A 21369-nucleotide genomic window follows, 5' to 3' on the forward strand; every position below is an offset into this window, starting at 1 on the left:
GTGGGGATGTGCGAATCAGGAATCTAGGTGAAAAGTCACGAGCGAAAACAGGAAGAGAAAAAAAAACGCTGAATGAATTGAAGTCATTGAGGAAAAGGAAACCTGGAGAGCTTTTATTTTTGTACACAGTTTACGAAAATCGCTCCTAATCACTAAATGGATTTTAATGAAATCTTGACAGGTACTACATAAGACTTCAGGCTATGGACCCAGGGTGTTTTCCAGCTCATACCAATTAACTTGGATATACTACTTCTGGATATTGCAACTACTACAGAAAAACGTGAGTAACAAGTTTCTCTACCACTCAAGTTCAGACCTATGTTACTCTATTTCATTAGCACTAAAAGTTATCTTGCTTTATTGTACCATAAACATCAGCATGTTATCTTTCAGAAGAGACCAGGCTTATGCATGTGCTATACGTATAAAGTATAGTATTTTGTTTTGCAAAAAAAGTATGCAGTCCTCAAAAACGAAAGTAAAATTACCACTTTTTGGGGCGCCATGATGATTTTTAAGCCATTGGGATACACCCTCCATTTCATTTGTTAGTGTCTCTGCTGCTACATAAGGGCTTTTAGCTGATACATAAATAATAGTATCATCAGCATACAACATCAGCATGTTGATCAATCATTAATGTATAACATTTACATTTAGTAATTTAGCTGACGCTTTTATCCAAAGCGACTTACAAGTTCTGTATGACAAGTCATCAGGAAGGGCACAACTCTATCAGTCGAGTAACAATGTTCATCAAAGTGTTGCGTGCATGACAATAAGGTTAGTTAGGGTTAAGCTGAAAAGCAGAGGCCCCAGGATCAAGGAAAACACCAGTGAACACATGGGTCTCATTCCCCAATATTTTCCAAAGAGTTCTCTTGGAAGACTTATCTTGGAACCAACTGAGACAGAATCAATGACAAGTTCACTCTGAGTCCTCAACACGCTGGTAATATGTCTTAAGTGGCTCAAATGTTCGCACCTGTGATATCTGTGTTGGAAAATGGCATATGTCTCAAACGCGAAAGCGCGTCCCCGTTCAGGTCATTTGCATACAAAACAACGCCTCCAGAGCTCCTTATAAGGCAACTAATGACGCAGCCGCATGAAAATGGAATGGCGGAAGCGCTTTGCGAGTCTTGCGACCCATCAAAATCAGATTAGATTAATGTATTGGCATCATATATAGTACAGCTCCTGGTACACCTGCCGCAGCACGCGCACGCGCGCACACACACACACACACACACACACACACACACACACACACACACACACACACACACACACACACACACACACACACACACACACACACACACACACACACACACATATATGAATGAATGAATGAATGAATGAAAACTTTATTTAACAGATTGCAGAATGGGTACAATACAGTACGGCTCAATACACACAATTGTTAAGGGGATGCAGACCAGAGAAAGACGTTTGTCTTGTTTACATAATATATATATAATATATATATATAGCCTACGGCGTAATGAATGAACGCAGTATAGGCTTATTATTCCATTAATGACTTGTTTCATTAGGATTTGGTAGATACTATATATATGCTCTGCCCTACGTACAGTATAAGTACAGACTGTACTTATACTGTATGTAGGGCAGAGCATATATATAGTATCTACTAAATCCTAATGAAACAAGTAATTAGAATAATATAAGCCTATATACTGTTCATTCATTAGACACGTAGGCTATACTCGCGCACACAAGACTTATGGAATATTAATGCAGTCTATTTCCACAAGATTAGCTTTAGTTCTTATTTATTTATCCACTGTCATTTCAGTGTTGGTGTATAGGCTATATAGTGTATTTCAATATAAGTTTAATTGATTAATGATATATTTGAAGGAATGCAGGTTTATAGCTATATCAAACAAAGGTTTGTCCCATTGTATACCAATCAATGGGATATATTGCATGTTGACCTGCATTCTTTCAAATGTATATAATTAATCATTAAAACAGATATGTACCAAATAAGAAATACAAATTCCACAGAAGGCATTAAATAATTATTATTTTCAATCTTTTCCCAATAATTGCATAATTGTGTTTTAATATCTCAGTAATTAAAGTTTTATACATTTGTCCAAAATAGCTGGTTCAGATATGGTTAATCCAGCTGCCCTGTGATCAGATGAATCCATATTATTTATTTTTCCGACATCAAATGCGTAATTTCTTATCGTACAAATATTGTCATATTTATTTTAATTATGATTAAGTAATTAATTCCAAGGAGGGCTGTAGCGTTGACATGAAGGAATCACTATGAGAACACAGTCTGTCAAGTTAATAACATTTTCAATTAGACTCCTCAGCACTCTTAAATCTGCTCTCAGCCACGCTCAAATCTGATCTCAGGAAAATTTGGGGAATCGCGCTACCAGCCCTAATATGTCCTAAATGGGCAGAAATCTGCCTAAGAGGACATTTTTGGTCGTAAATCCGTTCGGGAATGAGACCCATTGTCCTTTTGTGTATAAACACAACGTATCTTTCATCAGGGAGCTCTCCAGAGATCCACCTTTCATCTTGACTCATTGGAGTTCTTCTTAAAAACCTGCTTACAGACGTGGCCTTCACAGTACAGCTCCTACAAGAAAGAGATGGAGGAAATAGCCAGTGAATAGGAATTCATCATTGTGTATCAAAATGCATGGACATAGGTGCTGCATAACACTCTTGTTGCATGAAAAACCTCATCAACCCAATTTGGAATTTTTATATTTCTTTACTTGTTTTGAAAGGTAACATCGTTCATTATGTCTGTGTGTTTTACAATTGATGATTATGACATAAAACCCTTTCAAAACACATCACATCTTAAGAACGCATGGGTGACAATGAGGAATTCAGTAGGACTCGCTTCAATCGGTCTTTGGGGTCTTAGTTGTTTTAGTTGAGTAATTGTTTTATGCTCTTTCACGCCGCATTAAATTCTCCGCCGATGGCGAGTTTACACGTCATTCTCCGCCATGCCTAAAGGCGTCTTTGAGATCAATATTTCATATTTTCGTCATGGTATTCACATTTCACCCACGGAGTCTTGGCTGGTGTTGTAGGACTCCGCTCAACTCTGCAACACTTCAATACCGCCACCTGGTGGCCGATCGGCGAGTTGCCAAAACCGGAAGTGGCCGGAAGTGCTTAGTCCGTCCCCTATTCCGTCCGGACTCTATCCAGACACCGTGGATATCGATCCGTTGCCATAACTCAATAAACAACATGATTGGACGTATATTAGTATTATACAAACCGGAACTGGATCACCTAGATCAACATCACATAACTGGGATCTGTTTGCGCCAGTGTGATCGCCCAACGGTAAGAGGAAGCTGCCGTGAGTTTCAGCGTTTTTGATTATTATTATCCATACAAACTGCTCTGGTCTATATATCACCCATACTACATGAATCATTTAACGTCGGTCATTGCATTATAAACGACCCCCCCCCCGGCCCACCTGTTCAAGACTTCTGGAATTCCGTCATCAATACACTATCCCGGGTCATGAGCAGTGGTGCGTTATTGAAATCATCTGCGCGCTCCCGGCGCGTGCGCGCGCTCCCGCGAATGCGCATTTAATGTCCCCTCGCTTGGGCACAGACTAAAGACAGTGCCTAATTGCCTCTACGAATGGAATGTAACACATGTCTTCACAACAAGTTAGGTGTGAATGTATCTGAGAACGTATTTAACACACCTGACGACCGGCGCTATTGATATGCAAATAGCGAGTACTTATCTGTGCTTGCACGGAGTGCAACCCCGTCCCATGAACAACGCATGCCTGGTCATGAGCTGCAGCATTCCTCTCTCCCCCTCCCTCTGCCTACTTGGGGATACTACTGCTATCAATTTATTAGTCCAGAACACCAAAACCCTACTCGTTTCTCTAGCTGTTGCCAAGAAAACTATCCTCTTAAACTGGAAGACAAGAAAAAATTTGAATACTGGGCAATGGTTGGGCCTTCTCTCAAATTACATATCACAGGAAACAATCTCAACCGTGGATCACATCGAAGTCTCACAATTTAATAACATCTGGGAATTGCTTGTGGATAATCTAGGCTCCTAATCATAGGAGATTGACCTGTGAGCCATCCACTCCATAACCCAACCTTCTCTCAATCCCCCTCCTCACCCGCTACTTTACTTACTCCCCTCTCTGCCCCCCCCCTTTCCCTTGGCATGTGTATTCGTTGTTGTCCTTCATTGTCCTTAGTTGTAATTTGTTTGTCAATGTCTAGTCTGAGTTCCCCCCCTCCGAGAGGGCAATGAAATATATTCTTTAAAATATTTTTCTTATAAAGCAGATGACCAGCAGATGACCAGTCATGACGTTTAGGATCATGTACAGTTGACATTTTTTATATAACGTTGATCGGTATCAAACTGCATTTGATCATCTAATATATGTATTTATGGCTATGTCTCACGTTCTATGAAATACAGCAGAAAACGATAAAAACATATTTATACTCTGGATGGTATTTTAGTATGAATGTGTGAATGAAAAAGTAAAACGTTCATACATCCTGAACGATAGATAATTGATGTTGAATGGGCCATAGTAATGTCAATTTAGCAATACAATTTCAAAAGTTATAGCCCTGCAAAGAAGGTGAACATCTCCATAGACAAATAGTGCTGGCAGAGAGGCTACAAGGATGGATATAAGCTCCGGCAGAGAATGGGTTAATGGTACATAACAAACATACCTCTGACATCACTATAATATTAACATGCTTTGGTCTTTAAAAAGCACTGGATTTGACCAGATCCCTTTGCATTATTGCGTTCAGTTGCAGGACAATGATGTGAAATATTATTTGTTGAGTCAACAGACTAGTGGTCACAATCCTTTGACTCTTAGCCGGCGAAGAATGTCTTTACCCGACGACAGCCCTTGACATTAGCTGTTTTTTGGTAGGTTTTCGTGCAACAGTGGTAATATACGTATACTGTTCTGTGTATGTACAGAAACAACGTTATGTAGCCTATACGACTACAATGTTAAATGTTCTTACTAGATGCAACTTGTCATCCTCAAGCCAATGAGCCCAGCCTCTGTTGTTCTTCTTTCCGTCCTGTTCGCACACCAGCCTGCTGCCCTTCCACGTCACCAGTGACTGCACCACAGGAGAAAGGAAAATACAAAAACATTTGTTACTCGAAAATGTCCCATGTTAAATCTAGGATAGTCCCAGACTAAAGAAGATCAATCTACACCAGGGGTGGGCAATTATTTTTCCCAGGGGGCCGAATGAGCAACTGAAAATATGTTGGGGGGCCGGGCCAAAATTCCAAACTCAATTATGCATAATATACATTTTATTTCTATATAAAAAGCAGTAAATTGCATTGTTTTGACCCCTGGTAAGAGTGTATGTTATTATTTGGCAATTAAAAGGTGAGGTTAGCTTTCAAAAATATCATTTATTCAAATAGAATTTATTTCCAAAATGATAAACAAAATGTGAAACATTAATAACAAAGGGCATTTTGAATTTCATATACTATTGAAACAAGGATTTTCTTAGCTTTCTAAAGACATCACATCATCTTATAGCAAAAATAAACAAGACATGTCACTGAACTGTGTAAAGAAAAGTGTCCCAGTTTTGTAGCCTTTTTTACTTTACATGCCTATATTAAACATTTAATGTTTTCAGAACTGTGCAAAAAAAAGAAAAGAAATATCAAGTGTCGCATTTCACTTGTTATATTTCCACATTTTAGTGTTTTTCAGTTCTTTTTTTTATTCAGTGTGAGAAATCCCGTCTCTGTTGAGCTTTAACAAGTCCATCAAAGTCAGGTTGCATGTCTGAGGTGGAGATGCGAAGCACAGCTGCCAGATGTTCATCAGTGAGAGAGGATCTGTACCTGGACTTGGTAAACGTCATGATTGAGAATGTCTGTTCACATATGTAGGTGGATCCAAAGAGAACCAACATCTTCTGAGCATGTCTCCTAAGCGTATATTGTGCGTGTGAACGTTGACATAATTTTTTTTTTTTTTTTTAATTATCATGTAATCTTTCGCGGGCCGGTCAGAATCATCCCGCGGGCCGGCCGTACAATGCCCAGGTCTGATCTACACAGTCATATCATTTAGTTGATTTGCTCAACATATGTGTAAAACTGCACATTATTGTCCTTGTGCAAATGAATACAATCACAAAGGACCTCTTTAAATCAGTGTCACAAACCTGTTTATATTACTTTACGCATCTCAAATCACACTGAAATTGTACAATATAATCACTTGAGTTTATGTAACATTCATAATCATTCTGATCATTTATCATATTGATGTGACATAAACAAACTAAATAAATAAAAAGGTTGTAACTCAAGTTTTGGTGATTTGAAATAAAGGTTTACGTGGCCCTTTACAGGCTGGTGACATTTCAGAACCACGAGGGTCCCATGAATAGATCCTAATCAGTCAGGCTTCAGGACTGGTCACTCCACAGAGATGGCCCTCATAGCAGTCACACTTAGCAAGAGCGAAGGGCCTCTCCTCTGTCCTGATTCTCCTGGACCTGTCGGCAGCCTTCGACACAGTTAACCATCAGATCCTCCATGCATCCCTCGCAGGAATGGGAGTAGTAGGCTCTACTCTGGCATGGCTGTCATCCTACCTCGACAATCTCTCCTACCAAGTATCATGGAGAGGTATCCTATCTGAACCCTGCCCCCTTCAGACAGCCGTCCCCCAGGGCTTGTTTCTTGGACCCCAAATCTCTGGGTAACATTATCACATCTCATGCCTACTCTTCCTCCCCTTTGCTCCCTCAGATATCCATGTCTCTGAGCGAACCCGGCCTGCCTGTCCAACACCTCCGCCTGGATGACGACCAACCACCTCAAACTGAACCTAAGCAAAACAGAGCTGCTTCACCTGCCGGCCAAATCCTCCCCGCTGACTGACCTTTCCATCACAGTGGAGAATGTAGCCGTGGCTTCGTCCCTGACTGCCAAGAACCTTGGTGTAGTCCTTGACGACCGGCTGAACTTCTCCTCTCACATTGCCGCATATCATTGCAGTCATATCTTGTCTCAACTACTACAATGCACTGCATGTTGGTCTACCGACCACCGCCACCAAGCCACTTCAACAGAACGCAGCGGCCCGCCTGATCTCCAACCTACCAAAGTCAGCCCATGTTACCCCACTTCTTAGAGAGCTGCACTGGCTCCCCATCACCGCACGTAACCGCTTCAAGGTCCTCGACCTGGCCTATCGTTCAGCGAAGGGAATGGCTCCCGCCTACCTCCGGTAGGGTGTGTGTGTGTATGTGTGCAATGTGCCTGCTGAACCCAGAGAGGCGAGCCTACCTGAGGAGGACACGCTCAGCCTGGAGTGATGGTCCTGTGAGGATCTATAGGCTTACCTGGCAGTGTTGTCAGGCAAGTGCACATGCAATATATTTATTTATTGTAATTTCCTATAGCAGTGCCGTGCTATGTTGTCCATTCTTCCTTTGTCAGATGAGGTCCATGGTGTTCCAGTGGAGAGGGGAGGAGCCGTCCTACTGATGTTGTGATATGCGCTGGAGTAATTGATATCAGGCAAGTGCAGAACATTAGCCAGGTGTGTGTATTCATTGAAGCGTGGGATCTATCCATGGGAGTTCCCTCTCTTGCGTTACAGGCTGTGCGGTCGGAGGAAGCATGGGATTGGCTGGCTGGCATAGGGACGGTGCCCTGGAACCCCACGAACTCGCTCAAATGGTGGCGAGTATTGACAGCTGACAGCAAGACACGGAAGGACGAAACCCGGAGCAGAGGAGAGGAAGGAAACCCGAGGACGCTGATCTGTAGTATTTCTGGGGCCATAGATACATTGTTGTAACGCTGTGCGCCAGGGTGAGTGGATACACATTCGAAATACAGCGCCTGACCAGCGAACTGTTTCCAGAGCTGTCGGTGGAGGAATACGAGAACTGTGATTGGAATTGTGGAAGGCTGTCAAAGTTAACGCTGTATTAGCTGTGTTAACGCACTATTAACTATTAATTAACCACTTTTTTTTAAATCTTTTTCCCCCTCCTTTTCCGATTTTTCTCCCATCCCACTGTTAGTCGTTATGCCAATTCCCAACCCCCTTCCTGGTTGTTACGCACTTTCCCCTACTGTTGGTCCGAGAGGCCGGAGACTGTCACATGCTTTCCTCCGACGCATGTGCAGCCAGCCGGCAGCCAGCCTGGCCGCGCAGATTCTCACTGGGAGAGTGTAACGTGTGGGAGGCCGCACTACCTCTCTCCAGATCCTACCCTCGCTGAGCAGGCGCCCCGACCGAACTGTAGGGGTCGCTGTCCACAACGCCCAGGACCCACCGCCAGCTTTCCCCACCCCCTAATACTGCCAATTGTATTAGTGTGAACGGCCAGCCAAGCTGGTGACAACGCCGGGAGCTGGATTCGAACACCCAGCGTTTAACCACTTTTTTTTAACTCACGATTCACTTTTTAGAAGAAAAAGAATTATAATTTTGTGCATCACTCTGTTTTGAATTTGATGCAAATTTGCAATGCATGAGGGTCATCCTTTTGTGTTAAATGGCTGCATAAAGCAAGCATTTGTTGACTCTCATGTCGATAAGAGTATTAAAACTTGGAACTTGAAAAATATCCGTTTAAAGTAGATACATTTTTTTTCCACTGCCAACACCTAGGCTGTGGGAGGAGCATTCTAGCCTTGGGCATAACCCCTAGTGGTGAACAGCACCCACTACCCTACAAGCGCCCTTATTTTTCTGTGTGGCACCAGTGTGTATTGCCATAAATGTGTTCTCTCAGAGATCAGAGATATGGTGTGATATATATATTTCAGGCTATTTGCAGTGAACTGTGTTTTAAGGTGTAGTTGATTCTGGACTAGTTGTATGAAAGTCCCAGAACTGTGTGCAGTGTGAGTACTCACGTCCGTGTGTATTGCCTTAGCGGGACAGGTAGTGTGGGTGGGAATAGCTCTGGGGTTGGCTGTTAGTGCATTGAGCGCTTCCTCATTTAAATTACCCTAGGCCTAGGGGCGTGGGAATTTTAATCTAGTCTAAATAACTGTTTAGGTAGATTTATGAATTTGTATACTATGTATTAAAGTATTTCCTGTTTTGCGTAATACCATTATTATGTAATAAAGTATTGCTTGTTTTTGTTAAACATTCTCTCCTTGTCTGTCTGTGGTCCTGGGGAATCCGTTTTGGTAGTTCAGCTGAGCCCTTTGAAAAGTACACCTGTGCGCCTGCACCTCCTAGCTGTAGACTGGGGTGCTTTTCATTGGGGTCTGGTGACACACACCCCAAGACCCCTCCACTCTACATCTTCTGGCCGCCTGATTGCTTTTACCAGCGCGTTCGTGTTTCCGCGTCTCTGATTGGCCAGGTCATGTGACATGTACGCCCAATCGTGGGACCGCAAGTTTCTACACTGGTTAAGCTTAGGCGCTCTTTCGAAGTTGGTTAAGGTTAGAGTTTGTCTTAGAGCATGGCGATAGAACGCCTGCCCTGATTCCAAACTCTAACCTTAACACTATGCCGTCCGAGAACGAGTATATACGTGTTTCAAAAAAGAGCGTTGTGGACCAGAGCCACGAGTATATACGTGACGAGTTGTTATTGTTTTATTCCATATTTATAACGCTTATTAGGTACCCAATCCACTACCAGCATCTTTTCAGATATTTGATTTTCGAAACATGCAGTACCGGCCAAACCCGCTTAGGGGCACCATCGCTCCACTGCAGTATCATGTGAATTTAAAAAAAAATTAAAAAGTACAGTTCTGTGGGCGGATCATAGTTCCTTGATCCCAGCCGAACATCCTCCATCTTGGATCAGCTTGGCGAGCGTTTTTTTCAGCGTGGAATAATGGGATTTATGATTAGCCAATGTGCATATCGATCTACCAGAATCCGATGACTGGTGAGGAAATGCTGCCGGCGATCACATGGCCTGATGGTAGGATAATATTACCCCAAATTACAGCTGGATTGGACATTGTTTTATAACGTAACGTGATCGGTCAATGAAAATGCTATATTGAACGCACACTGTATTGCGGATCAATAATAGTAATCGGCGTTCCCCGCCGCCCCCATTTCATCCATAGATGCTCTGTAATAGTCCGGATGCTACGCAATTTGTTTTATTTCATTCGTATATATACAGCAGAAATGGCGTTTGATATAACGGCGCCAACGTTTAGCCTATTATCTAGCTTCCTGCAGAAAAGCCTAGACGAAAAGTGCGTTATACCTTATATTCACGACGCTATAAAATGACAACCAACCAATGGATTTTTATTTTCTTTAAGCCATTATGAAGGCACGGTTTATGCACTCAAGTGACAATGAGAATGGACAGATAGCAATACTATAAATGATATATAAAGCTCTTAGAAAGTACATCGGTTTGTTTACTTTCTGCTGTCCTCTGAGGCCTAAATCGCCGGGCCGTCATAGTGTTAACCAACTGCGAAAGAGTCGCCTAAGCTTAACCAGTTATAAACTAGGCGTTAGGTAGTTTGCAGGCTGTTCGACCTGGAAATAGGCGCAGAACTTGCCGTCCCACGATTGGCGCACATGTCACATGACCTGGCCAATCAGAGCACAAAACGGGAACCCGGAAACGGGAACCCGGAAACACGAACGCGTTGGTAAAAGCATAGGCGCCTTCTGGCCGCCTCAGACACACTCCTATCCGAGCTCCGGGAGGGTCATCAAAGAGAAGCCGCCTATTCTCGGTCCTTGCCCCACAATGGTGCAACGAACTTCCCACCACAGTTAGGACAGCCGAAACACCACCACCACCAATCTGTCGCCGTCGACTAAAAACACACTTCTTCAATCAATATCTGAAATGAAAGGAAGACTACTGTCTTCTACTATCATGCACTCTTCCACTAATTAATCTTCCTTGTCTATATTACTACCTACTATACTAATATGTCTCTACTACTAACTATACACTCAACTACTAACTATACACTCAACATCCTTAGAACAGGCTGTCATCCCCACCTGCCTGAAGAAGTCCACTATCATCCCTGTACCTAAAGAATCCAAGCCTGCTTGCCTCAACGACTACCGCCCTGTAGCTCTCACCTCCATAGCTAAAAGCAATTGGTTTTGATAGTCTATCAGTGAGCTGGATGCAATCCTACCTGGAGGAGAGAGAGCAGATGGTGGAGGTAAACAGTACCCTATCCCCCCCCCTCACAGTAAGCTGTGGTGTTCCACAAGGAAGCATACTAGGTCTGCTACTGTTCCTAATTTATGCAAATGATATGTCGTCAGCTTGTGACTGCAACTTGTTCCTGTTTGCGGACGACTCAGCCCTGCTGGTCTCTGACAAGAACAAGTTACAGGTTGAAAAAACCCTCAGCTCAGAACTAGGCAAAATCTGCATATGGCTCGCTGATAACAAACTATCATTACACATGGGCAAAACAGAGTCCATTCTCTTCGGTTCAAATAACAAACTCAGCAAGACCGACGGCTTCTCAGTTACAGTGGGTGACAATATTGTCACGAGGAAAGAAGATATTACCTACCTGGGTTCCATCCTAGAGGCAAATCTTTCCTGTGACAAAATGGCATCCAATGTAATAAAAAAAAGTCAACCAACGAACTCGATTCTTGTACCGGATCTCCTCACTGGTAAACAAGAATACCCTGAAGACTCTGGCAGGAGCACTCATTCAAGGGTACTACGACTATGCTTGCACCTCATGGTACCAAAGCACCTCAAAGGCGCTAAAAACAAAATTACAAACATCTCAAAACAAACTGGTCAGACTACTGCTTGACCTTACTCCTAGAACCCACCTCACCCCTGCCCACTTTGACAACTTAGGATGGCTTAGAGTAGACGACAGAGTACAGCAACTTGCAATGGGCCTGGTCTACAAGATACACTACACGACCAAGGTACCCATGTACATGTCAAAATACTTCCCAAAGGTCAGTGAATACCACGATCACAACACCAGAGGGAGCTCCACAAATCATGTTAAACCCAGATTCGGCTCAAACAAGGGACTAAACACGTTTCGCAATTATGCCACATCAATGTGGAACGCCCTACCCAAAGCTGTAAAGGAATGTGAATCACTACCCACTTTCAAAAACACTCTCAAAAAACACCTACGGGAGACTGCAATTCGAAACTGGCCCCTGTAAATGTCCTAACACAACCCCCTCCAATGTACAGTAAATTACCAAGTATGGTCTTGTCAATATTCCAATGTACAGTTTTGTTTGTACAGTTGTACAGTGTACAGTGTCCCCCACCCACCCCTCCTACCCAACCCCCCCCCCCCCCCCACTCCTACCCAACCCCCCCCCCCCACCCACCCAACCACCTCCAATGTACAGTCCCCCCCCCCCCCCACCTACCCAATCCAATGTACAGTTTCTACGGCAAATGTATATACTTTTTTTTTCTGGGCTCTCTTTGTATCACAAACAGTACTGTATTTACAAATATGGTATGTCATAAATATATAGATGTAGCAGTACTGTCTATCTGTATGTCATGTATGTCATATATGTTACGATGAATTGAAAATGGGGGACCCTGATGTAAACAAGACGAAAGTCTTTCTCTGGTCTGCATCCCCTTAACAATTGTATGTATTGGGCTGTACTGTACTGTACCCATTCTGCAATCTGTTAATAAAGTTTTCAATCAATCAATCAATAGCCATGAAGTGCTTTGAGAAGCTAGTAAAGGGCTACATCTGCTCCTCCCTCCCCATCAACCTGGACCCCCTGCCATTTGCATACCGCCCCAACAGGTCCACGGAGGATGCCATAGCCCATGTGCTGCACACAGCAGCATCACACCTGGACAAGAGGAAGGGGAACTATGTGAGAATGCTATTCATCGACTACAGCTCGGCATTCAATACCATAGTCCCCTCCAAACTCATAGCCAAGCTCAGGGACCTGGGCTTGAACTATGACCTCTGCCAGTGGGTCTTGGACTTCCTGACGGGCAGACCCCAGGTGGTGAGAGCAGGCAACTGCACCTCCTCATCCATCACCCTCAACATAGGGGCCCCCCAGGGCTGTGTTCTGAGTCCCCTCCTCTACTCCCTGTACACACATGACTGTGTGGCTCAGCGGAGTAACAACACAATCATCAAATTTGCTGACGACACAGTAGTGGTGGGCCTGATCTCTGCAAACGACGAGAGGGCCTACCTGGAAGAGGTCAAGGTCCTGGCGGGATGGTGCCAGGAGAACAGCCTCTCCCTGAACGTTAGCAAAACAAAGGAGATGATTGTGGACTTTAGGAGGTCGGGGGTCAGGGACTACAGCCCCCTCAGCATCAACGGGGCACCGGTTCAGAGAGTGAACAGTTTTAAGTACCTCGGAGCCCACATATCCGAGGACTTGACATGGACCACACACATTGACAGTGTTGTGAAGAAGGCACGACAACGCCTCTACTTCCTCAGGCGCCTAAGGAAGTTCCAAGTCAGTCAGAAGATCCTTAAGAACTTCTACTCATGTACAATAGAGAGCATCCTGACTGACAACATCACCTCCTGGTTTGGGAATAGCACTGCACAAGACCGAAGCAGACTACAGAGAGTGACACGTTCAGCCGAACGCACAATTGGAGGGGGGCTTCCCACCCTCCAGAACATTTACAACAAGCGGTGCAGGGGGAAGGCTAAGAGAATCATCAAGGACTCCAGCCACCCAAACAACTGCCTCTTTGAACTGCTGCGGTCAGGCAAGCGATACCGGAGTCTCAAGGCGAGCACAGAAAGACTCAGAAGAAGCTTCTATCCCCAGGACATCAGGCTGCTCAACGAACAATAAACACTATGCAACAACCATCAAATGCACACAGCACACACATCCACACGCACACACTCACTTTAAACAAACAACACACTGCAGCACCCACTCTCCACACTTTAGATCACCTAAACACACCTTATATTTATTGGTAAAGGATTTGCACTACAACTCGTACACCTTACTGTAAATTGTACCTAAATTGTACCTCATCCCATTTCTGCTTTGCACTATATAGTATTGTATATTAGTACATTGCATAGTATATTGTATATTGTATGGTAACTCAGTTACTTCTATTCTGCATCGAACATTGTACATATGTCTATACTGAACACTGTGACCTCTATTTTTACTTCTATTTTACATGCTATACTACTTTATTTCATACTTATCTTGTCTAGCACAGTCTCTGGAGCGTAACAGTAAGAAGCATTTTGTATAAAAGTATTCTGTACTTCTGTATGACAACTATTAAAGAAACTTGAAACGTGAACTTGAACTTGAACACATGATATGGATATCAATCTGAAAATGTGCTGCTTTGTAGAACATGCCAACATTATGGGAAATGGACTGAACGCACAGAGAGGAAATTGGTATATTATCTTCTTGTCTGATTCTGGAGAAGACGATACGCGCATTCCCCATAATGTTGGTGTGTTCCTCTAAACACATTTCACAACTTACTTTTACATTCTCTTTAATTTCCACTACATCCTTTGACTTGCTCCTACCTTCACTGTTATGTTGTCCAGTCCCTGGGTGAACTCGTCAAACTGCTGGCCCACTCTGCAGGTCACTGTGTAGTTCCTGAAGACGCTGAGGGTTTTGATGATTAACAGGTCTCCCTGCTGCTCGATCACCTTCCTAAGCTTCAACGCCACAGCTATCTTCCGTATCAAAGGGTTGATACCTGATAATGGGAGAAGAAATAGTTTTTAAATAGATAGGCAGGTGCGTGCAGTATGATTAGTTGGATGAATTCCCATACAGCAGTGTTTCTCATACTGTACATACATTTATTTGATGGTAAAAATGGTAAATGGTGCATTTATATATCGCTTTTATTCAAAGCGCTTTGCAATTTTTGTTCCTCACATTCACCCATTCATTCACACATTTACATTTAGTCATTTAGCTGACGCTTTTATCCAAAGCGACTTACAAGTTCTGTACGACAAGTCAGCAGGAAGTTTTCAAGTTTCAAGTTTCTTTAATATTTGTCATACAGAAGTACAGAATACTTTTGTACAAAATGCTTCTTACTGTTGTGCTCCAGAGACTGTGCAAGACAAGATAAGTATGAAATAAAAACATAGTAAAATTAGAAGTAAAAAAAAAGAGGTCACAGTGTTCATACACATACACACATACATATGTACAATGGAAGGGTACAATTCTGTCAGCTGAGTAACAATGTTCATCAAAGGTTAGTAGGTTAGTATTTTTTTTCATTTCAGGTTCTTTTTTTTAAAAGAAGTGTATCTAAAGTATTCAATCAATCTTTAGTTGACTGCGAAAGATTGGTCGGGTTTTGGCTGTCATAACTGTGGTGGGAAGTTCGTTCCACCATTGTGGAGCAAGGACCGAGAATAGGCGGAGCTCGGATAGGAGTGGGTCTGAGGCGGCCAGAAGATGTAGAGAGGAGGGGTCTTGAGGTGTGTAGTTAGAGACCATTAACAGGAGGAAGGCGGGAGTCGTTCCCTTCGCTGCGCAATATGCCAGGCCAAGGACCTTGAAGCAGATTCATGCAGTGATGGGGAGCCAGTGCAGGTCCCTGTTGAGATCAGAGGATTGTTAGTAACTGTCTAACTGTTTACCTGCATATATATATAATTGTCTCCACCAGTGACTGTCTAGTTGCATATATATCTGTTCCCACTGGAGGGCGCTCTAGGCGGAGCCACCCAGGGGGAGAGGAGGGGGAGAGGGTGCTAAAGGCCCGAGCGATGCCAAGAGAGAGAACCAGGACCACGACGGAACTGGCGTGTTGGCGATGCGGAGATAAAGGCCATCGGAGAAGCAAATGCACAAAGACTGTCTGGTGTAGCTTCTGCAAATCCACGGGGCACACAGACAGAGTGTGCATGAAGAAACACAACCAGAGCGCGCGATAAGCACATGGACAAGATGGCGGCTACGGACGAGACGACGGCCATGAACGAGACGGAGGCTACGGACAAAATGGCGACTATAGGCGAGACGAAAGCCACGGACGGAATGGCGACTACGGACAAGATAACGGCTGTGGACAGGATGATGACAGCGGACACGACGGCGGCGACTATCGACGTGAGATGAATCGAGATGATGCCCGGAGAATCGATGGCGGCGACGATCGACGTGAGGCGAGTCGAGACGACGCCCGGAGGATAACGGGACAAGAAGACTGCGCTTTTGGAGCGAGGACGGCGGGCATCGCCGGACCGGCCCAGATGCAGCGGGCCCAGAGAAGGAGACTGATCGTGGACCCATGTCATCAACGACAGGAGTCGATTCAAGAACTTTGACAACACTTTCCACTCGGAGAGGCACTGCATGGAGCTGGCGAACGGTAGACGCATCTACGGATTGGCACAAGAGAGGGGAGACGCACAGGTATGCCTCATGGACAGCAGGGGCGCCGGCGTACGGTGACGCTAAAGAACACTCTATATGTACCATCGTTCCCACAAGGACTATTCTCTGTAATAACTGCTACTGCAAGCGGCGCCAAGGTATTCTTCGATAAAGGTAAAAATGTCCTTGTAGAACCTGACGGTACCCGGTTTGAGATAAAGTTTCAAGTTTCTTTAATAGTTGTCATACAGAAGTACAGAATACTTTTATACAAAATGCTTCTTACTGTTACGCTCCAGAGACTGTGCAAGACAAGATAAGTATGAAATAAAATAACATAGTATAGCATGTAAATTAGAAGTAAAAAAAATGAGGTCACAGTGTTCAGTATAGACATATGTACAATGTTCAATGCAGAGTAGACGTAACTGAGTTACCATATAATATACAATACTGTGTAGTGTACTAATATACAATACTATATAGTGCAAGGCAGAAATAGGATGAGGTGCAATTTAGGTACAATTTACAGTAGGTGTACGAGTTGTAGTGCAAATCCTTTATCAATAAATATAAAGTGTGTTTGTGTGATCTAAAGTGTGGAGAGTGGGTGCTGCAGTGTGTTGTTTGTTTAAGTGAGTGTGTGCGTGTGGGTGTGTGTGCTGTGTGCATTTGATGGTTGTTGCATAGTGTTTATTGTTCGTTTAGCAGCCTGATGGCCTGGGGATAGAAGCTTCTTCTGAGTCTTTCTGTGCTCGCCTTAAGACTCCGGTATCGCTTGCCTGACCGCAGCAGTTCAAAGAGGCAGTTGTTCGGGTGGCTCGAGTCCTTAATAATTCTCTTAGCCTTCCCCTTGCACCGCTTGTTGTAAATGTTCTGGAGGGTGGGAAGCCCCCCTCCAATTGTGCGTTCGGCTGAATGGTTCACGCTATTCCCAAACCAGGAGGTGATGTTGCCAGTCAGGATGCTCTCTATTGTACATGAGTAGAAGTTCCTAAGGATCTTCTGACTGACTTGGAACTTCCTTAGGCGCCTGAGGAAGTAGAGGCGTTGTCGTGCCTTCTTCACAACACTGTCAATGTGTGTGGTCCATGTCAAATCCTCGGATATGTGGGCTCCGAGGTACTTGAAACTGTTCACTCTCTCAACCGGTGCCCCGTCGATGCTGAGGGGGCTGTAGTCCTTGACCCCCGACCTCCTGAAGTCCACAATCATCTCTTTTGATGTACCAGAGAGTATTTTATCTGAAAACGGAGTGTAATGACTACGACCAGTGTAACGATAATGATGATGTGTGTAGCGGGACGGCCAGTCACGATATTCAGACATGGCACGAGATTATGGGTCATTGTAATTATGAGGATTTACTGAAACTGCAAGTAGTGTCAGAGGGTATGCACATTGAGGGGGAGAAGCGTAGACCTGACAAAAATTGTGCAATGTGCAAAACGGGGAAGTTTACCCAACCGAGATACAGAAATCCCACAGACAGAGTAGGGGTACCACTTGCACTAGTTGACATGGACCTAGTCGGCCCAGTAAGCAACGAGTCCATAGGAGGTTTTGGATATGTACAGTCTTTTACAGACGTGTGTTTCTTTGTTTACTTTATCAAAGAAAATAGTGACCTGGCAGACGTAGCTCCTTATGGTACAGTAAGATGTTTGAGTTTTGACCACGAAACCGAGTTCACACACAGAGAGTTCCAATCACTGTTGGAAAGGTATAAGATAAGACACGAGACGTCACGTCCATATCCCACGCACCAGAGCGGGGTGGCAGAGAGGGAATGGCACACCCTTTTCGAAATGGCTAGGTGTAAGCTAGCAGATAGTAACTTACCAAAGAGCCTGTGGCATTATGCGGTGCAAGAAGCCGCTTATACCAGAAACAGGTGCTTTAATAAGCACTCGGGCACCACTCCGTATACAGCGCTGACAGGAAAGAAGTGTAATCTAGCCAGAATGCACCGATTTGGATCAGTGTGTTATGCGTACCTGCAGGACAGGGGAAAACCCAAGTCCAAGGATGTAAAAGGATTTTTCGTAGGACACGACAGAGGAAGTCCTGCTCTCCTAGTTTATCATCCTGGTAAAGGGACAGTGCAGAAACACATGCTAGTCAAGTTTGTCACGAAGGCAACCTGTGAGAGCGAGACACAGACAGAGGAGCCAGAGCAAGGTGTGTAGAAATAGAAACACACCACCCCAGTGTACTTAGTACAGTTGTGCAGACAGACAGCCAGCTACCCCCAGAGGGCGATGACGAGGAACACCCGAGGGCGACGTCAAGTGCCTCAAGCAGTGGGAGGTATCCCCCAAGGGAACACAGACCCCCAGAACATCTGACAGGCTATGCCAGGGAAGGGAGTGACGAGGAGGACAATACACCTATCCCCGTTGAGCACTACTACAGGGTAGTCAGTGGGGTAAACCTGACCTTTAAAGAGGCCACAATGTCCCCCGAAGAGGGCATGCATACAGTGGGAGGGAAATGGATGTACTCAACCAAGTTACTAGAGGGCAGGCAGTCAGTGGGAGGGAGATGGGTATATTCAATCCAGGAAGGTATTGAAGACCACGGTAAATACAAAGTATGGTTCATAGAAAATGTATTGAATGCTGAAGAATTGAGCCATATGTTTGGTCCCATGTTTAAGTACAGAGGTGGATGAGTTACCAGGTTTAAAATGCTGAAATGGATCATATGTTTAATCCCATGTTTAAGTACAAAGGTGGGTGGTTTACAATGTTAAAATACAGAAGTGGAGGATTTGATCATCGCTCCAGACCACAAAAGAAAGACCTAGGCAGGTTAAACCATTTTATAGGTATGGACTTCGAACAGTCTGCCAACTGTGTAAAAATATCCCACAAGAGATATGTGGGGAAAGGTCCTGAGATGTTTTTGACTAAAGGAAGAAATGTATAGATAAACTGTGGGTAGCTTCATTCAGTTGGACAACATGTACTCGCCCTGACCTATGTTCGGTAGTGAGTAAGAGTGTCGGAGTATGTTTATTTACCCCACAGAGAATAATTAAACTATGTCAAAAATATGTTTTTCGTTATCCCAGAGGTGCTGCAGACGGACAGCGGTGTTTCAGAAAAGACGACAAAGGTTTAAGGGCTTAGGGCCTACAGGGATACTATCAGCCTGTGAAGCTGAGTATATATCTCTAGCTATGACAATGAAAAATGTGTTTATCTAGAGCAGTGGTCACCAACCTTTTTAAGCCCAAGATCACTTTTTTTTTTTGGTGAAGGCAAGATCTACCTATTGAAGCGTTGAGAGAAAAAGACAGCCAAGATTGTACTTTAAACTAAATGACTTTTATTTGCCTGTATTCTAATTACATGCAATTAGGGATGCTCGATATTGGCTTTTTTACCGATACCGATATTCCGATATTGTCCAACTCTTAATTTCCGATACCGATATCAACCGATACCGATATATGCAGGGTTTCCCCGTCCAAAAAACTTAATAATTTCAGGTAACTAATAATTTCACTGGATATATATATATAACAAATATTGTTATTGTTTTTTTTTGTTTTTAAACCGATACCGATATTTTCCGATATCACATTTTACTGCCGATATCGGCCGATAATATCGGTCGGCCGATAATATCGGACATCCCTACATGCAATGCTTTGGTCCAACATTAAAACGTCAAAGTAGAACTATTATGTACTTTCTCAGTCAGTGCTAAGTGCAGTCATCTTATGCAGCATCACTTTTCACATCAAAACAAAAGTAGAACTGTAATGTGGACTTTCTCATATTATTAACATTGACAAACATAATTTACAATTAGCATTTTATAAAGTAGAACTGTAATGTGTACTTTCTCAGTCAGTGCTAAGTGCAGCATTACTTTTCACATCAAAACAAAAGTAGAACTGTAATGTATACTTTCTCAGTCAGTGCTAAGTGCAGTCAGTGCTAAGTGCAGCATCATTTTCACATCAAAACAAAAGTAGAACTGTATGTGTACTTTCTCAGTCAGTGCTAAGTGCAGCATCATTTTCACATCAAAACAAAAGTAGAACTGTATGTGTACTTTCTCAGTCAGTGCTAAGTGCAGCATCACTTTTCACATCAAAACAAAGGTAGAACTGTAATGTGGACTCTCAGGGTAAGATCTAATTTTTTTTTTTTTTTCATGGAAAGATCTACAGGGACAGTCTCAAAGATCGACCAGTCGATCAAGATCGACGGGTTGGTGACCACTGATCTAGAGCAACTGCTCGAAGTGATGAAGATAAGGTTATGAATGCATTGTTCAAGATGCAGCAGGTAATTGAAATATATCCTCTATACCAAATATGGTGTTTTTTGAAGAATGGCCGTTCTGTCTAAACCGTTTAAAATGATGAACATTGTGTATGGAGACTGTTGTTTATAAGGACAACCAGGGGACCATTGTGATTACTAGGAACCTAAGGTGTCAATATAGATGTAAACATGTACATAATATCATCTCATCAGGTATGCCATCAGATAAGAAAGAATGACACCCGTTTACTGTCCAACGGACAACAGAGTAATAGATACTATGAGGGAGCCTAAAACTGACGTGATTTGTAAAGGTCATGTTTAATGTGAAGGTATTGAATGTCATACCCTATGGATGCTTTTGAGTTTATATATATTATTTCCTTTGTTAAAATCTTTTTCCAAGAAGTCAGCCAGTATGCTAAAAAGTGGGAGTGTTGAGACCAGAGACTCTGTATAGGATTGTTAGTAACTGTCTAACTGTACATATGACTGTTTACACTAGTAACTGTTTACCTGCGTAGACAATTGTCTCCACCAGTGATTGCCTAGTTGCATATATATCTGTCCCCACTGGAGGGCGCTCTAGGCGGAGCCACCCAGGTATTCTACTTTATGGCAACTATAAAAGGAAAGGTGCCCACCCCTTTCGTTCTCT

The 21369-nt window shown here is 43.5% G+C and overlaps 1 protein-coding gene across 1 annotated transcript in view; it reads right to left on the reverse strand.

Moving 5' to 3' along the window:
* Positions 1 to 2515: 2515 nt before the first annotated feature.
* LOC311244060 (retinoid-binding protein 7-like) overlaps positions 2516 to 21369 on the reverse strand; it is a gene marked incomplete at its 5' end in the record, with an annotated part of 34173 nt that continues 15319 nt past the window's right edge. The window contains 3 exons of the mRNA XM_084333470.1: positions 2516 to 2638; positions 5076 to 5177; positions 14604 to 14782. Of these exons, the coding sequence (XP_084189596.1) occupies positions 2573 to 2638; positions 5076 to 5177; positions 14604 to 14782 (347 nt within the window). The 3' untranslated portion in view covers positions 2516 to 2572. The remainder of the gene's footprint in view (positions 2639 to 5075; positions 5178 to 14603; positions 14783 to 21369) is intronic.

Source organism: Notolepis coatsorum (assembly GCF_963971535.1).
Source record: "Notolepis coatsorum genome assembly, chromosome: 17".
NCBI lineage: Eukaryota > Metazoa > Chordata > Actinopteri > Aulopiformes > Paralepididae > Notolepis > Notolepis coatsorum.